General features: G+C 40.1%; 1 protein-coding gene across 1 annotated transcript; it reads right to left on the bottom strand.

Annotated features, from left to right (window-relative positions):
- Positions 1-182: 182 nt before the first annotated feature.
- LOC136796628 (uncharacterized) lies at positions 183-728 on the bottom strand. The gene has a single exon (XM_067050898.1). The coding sequence runs from the start codon at positions 726-728 to the stop codon at positions 183-185; it is 546 nt and encodes a 181-aa protein (XP_066906999.1).
- Between the last annotated feature and the right edge of the window lie 2987 nt (positions 729-3715).

The raw sequence follows: 3715 nt of genomic DNA, 5'->3' as shown, positions 1-3715 counted from the left end.
TTTGTTATAAAAGTAATTAAAAGGAGCTGTTTGTAGGAATCCTTGAGAATGACCTGAGAGGTCGAAACGTCGGATGTTAAAAAGGAATAAAGTTGAGAGAAAAGAGATCAAAATTGTTTTAAAAAGAAACTAAACCACTCTCAAACAACTATATTAATAAAAAATAAATCTAATAATTGCTGTCATTTGTTGACACTGCCCCTCCTGCGTACGTCAGAACGACTCCCATGTCCTGTTTTGTTGCATCCACCAAAGTCTGCATCGCTGTAACAGCTGAGTTCACGACTCCCGTTCGCTGTGTATCGTATTCCCAAACTGGATGAACCAATGATGTAGCGAAGTATTCTCTTCAGTCGTACTATATCCTGATTACTAGAACAGTCCAGGGTTCTTGAAAGAACACTAATGTTGTACGCAAGATTTGGTCTGGTGCATACCATCAGGTACATCAAAGCTCCTACAGCTTCTCTATATGGGAAACTACTGTTCCTGTTATGTTCTGAATCGTGTGCATCTAACTTTGTCATGGGAGTGGACACAGGTTTACAGTCATGAAAGTTGAAACGCTGTAATAACTTCTTGACAAATGCTTGCTCACAAATGTTTATAGAATTTTCTTGACGCTCAATTTCCAAACCAAGGAAATATGTAGCTGGTTTAACTGTGATCTTAAACTCCTTCTCCAACTCTTTGATAAACAATTCAGACTCTTCTTTGCTATGTACCATTACTAATCCATCATCAACAAATAATGCTTCCAATAACTTGTTTTTTAGGCTCTCTTTAACGTGTAAAGAAGGATCAGCTTCACTTGTACTGAATCCCAAAGCTTTAAGACACGTGTTAAATCTTTTGTTCCAACATCGAGGAGTTTGCTTTAAACCATATAAACTTTTCAACAGTTTACAGAACTTTTTTGTTCCATCTGTTTAGTCCTCAGGTTGTTCCATATAGATGTATTCATCTAGGTGGCCATATAAAAATGAAGTTGACACGTCTAACTGAATCAAATGCATATTTTCTGCAGCTGCAATGCTTAAAATTGCTCCAAGTTTTGCAACTGGACTAAAAGTCTCATTAAAATTCACACCATACTTCTGGCTGAAACCTCTCACTACAAGTCTGGCCTTTTATTTGTCTACTGAACCATCAGGGTTAGACTTGATTCTATATACCCATTTAGATGAAATGGCCCTAGAACCTTTGGGTAGACTTGTGAGTTCCCATGTCCGATTCTCTTTTAACGATTTCATTTCACTGTCCATAGCTTGTTGCCATTTTTTCTTATCACTACCACTCAGAGCTTCTTCATAACTGTTTGGTGTTGTGACTTGAAGAATGAATTACTGTCTTTTAAGCTTTTCCGTGTTCTTGGATGTCTCTTCTCTCTCTTTTAAATTGTTTATACCTTAAAAGCGTTAAAGCCTATTTGCAAGAGTATGTTTGTCGCATCTTTCTACAAGCATTAATGCGATCATTTGGCTTTCTTGAAATAGTGAGAAAAAATCAATTCTGTCCCTAATTCGTATTTACCGGACACGAAATTCGACATGTTCAACGCTATTCGAACTTTTGTGAGTACAAAATCTTTATTAGATATCAGAACAAAAATATAACGCGATTTGACGATAACTACAATGAAATTATACTTCTATGTAATTATTATAATTAAATATAATTGTATTAAATTATTTTGAGTAAATGTATTTCTGTTTAAATATTATATTGTATATAATCAATTAATAATTTTCATCAATAAATTTTCATGTATTAAATTGCTAATATTAAAGATGAATTTGATTATTGTTATTAAAATTATTTCTACATAATAATTACAATTAGGTATATTTTAATTTTACCATTATTATTAATTATGTATGGATCAGGTTAGTAAATTTGGGTTTATTAAGTTCTATAAAAACGATTTGAATAGCGTTGAAAATTTCAATTTCCGTTTGGAAAAAATGATTTCAGGCGGCGTTAATGTGTACTCTTTGTTGAGCTTATAATTATGTGTTGAAATGTCAATGAGTGAAGTGCTGTCAGTATTTGATATGCATTTATGTTATCTTATACTTAATATGACTTTGTTCTCTTCTTTCATCCAAATACGGTATCGCTCATCTCGCAGAACAGAAGCGAAAAAATCAGAAAATCTGGACAGCAAGGACGCTGATGAACTGAAGGCTGCACTGGTATGCCGGGTGAAGAGATGCATCATTAACCAGATCCAGACGGATGATGGGACACCATGGAGCACTGTGAAAGAAAGGCTGAAGAAGGCTTTTGGAGAGGGGCGCTGGGCACCGGTAGAGGATATCTTTCTTCATTGGGGACTAATCGTGGAAAGGAGATACTTCGCTATGACGGCCCATTTCGGGTGATTACCCTTGGACAATACAACGTTGTCACAATACAAAGTTTGTGAGAACCACGGAAAAGAAAGACGGTTCATCTTGAACAATTAAAGATCTGACACCACCTGATCTGACCGAGAGTGACCCCCTCAAAATATCTGTAACTTCACCCTATGATTGTGCATTACACACACACACCCGTGTGGAGTAGCTAGTCCCATCGGGCGCCTCCCCAGGTGGCGGATAGGGGGATTCTCACCAGATATGGCGGGAAACCGGGGAAATAAAATACCCGAGGTGGACCAAAACTAGATTCAAATCCAGAGGCGACGATTCTTAGAATAGGCGGCGTACTGGTCAGCGTCTGTTCCTCAGGTTATAGGCGACTATTTCAAAATCTGGCAGGAGGTATAAAATGCGAAAATACTATGAGAAAGTATGGAAGATAGGGTTAACTACGGTGCAGGGGCACGCAACCCCAGTACCAGCACCGATAGGGAATGCGAAAGCGGGTTCCCAGGCGTCGTCGCTATACGACCGCAGTGCTGCAATGGTGGGATACTTGGTCATTGTAGCATGTAATGCCACAAGACTTACCACAACCGAGGTGATGCAGAATCTCGGGAGCAAGATTAAACAGGTTTTTTCCGTCATCCGCACTAAGAACAATGTTCGAACAAGGAGTTTTGCATGCGAAACACAACTGTATTTTAGAATGTGTGGCGAGGTGTCAGCGGTTATTATGAACGAGCCTTCTGGCCCCACATTTGTTGGAACGCGGGGCCAGAGTTAGATAGATGTGACACTTGTCACAGCTCCCATAGCGTATTGCAGACTGGACCCTACGGTCAGACACAAGCTCTGATCACCGGGTCATTGCCTTCATTGTGGTGTAGGAGGAAGGTGGTCACCCAGAAGTAGAAAAGGGCTTTGTGACCCGATCAGCGAGCTGGAGATCGTTTGACAGTGTTTTAGAAGGAATACTGGCTGACAGAGAATGAGAGAAGATGACCCCGAGATTGATCACAGAGTGGCAATGATTATGGGCGCCATCACTGAAGCGCCTATATTGCCCTCCAACGCCGAAGGGCGAGAGTACGCCCGATCCCATGGTGGACGCCGGCTCTAACGCAGTTAAAAAAAAGAATACTACAGAGCGAGGCGTAGTTACGAGGAGTGCAGAAACGAAGATAGGAGGCCTGCACTCCAAGAATAATCTAAGCGTAGGTATAGGGTATACCGAAACGGATTGCGTTGCCAGAAGAAGAATTCGTGGAACGAATTTATTGTTGAGGAAAATAATCCCTGGGGTATCCCGTACAGGGTGGTACTGGGAAGCATTCCAGGCACACCATCGG

This window comes from Halyomorpha halys, unplaced genomic scaffold (assembly GCF_000696795.3).
Source record: "Halyomorpha halys isolate HHAL.00 unplaced genomic scaffold, Hhal_1.1 Scaffold2251.1, whole genome shotgun sequence".
NCBI classification, from domain to species: domain Eukaryota; kingdom Metazoa; phylum Arthropoda; class Insecta; order Hemiptera; family Pentatomidae; genus Halyomorpha; species Halyomorpha halys.
Note: the sequence above shows the minus strand (reverse complement) of the source record. Positions and strands in the feature narration are given on the sequence as shown.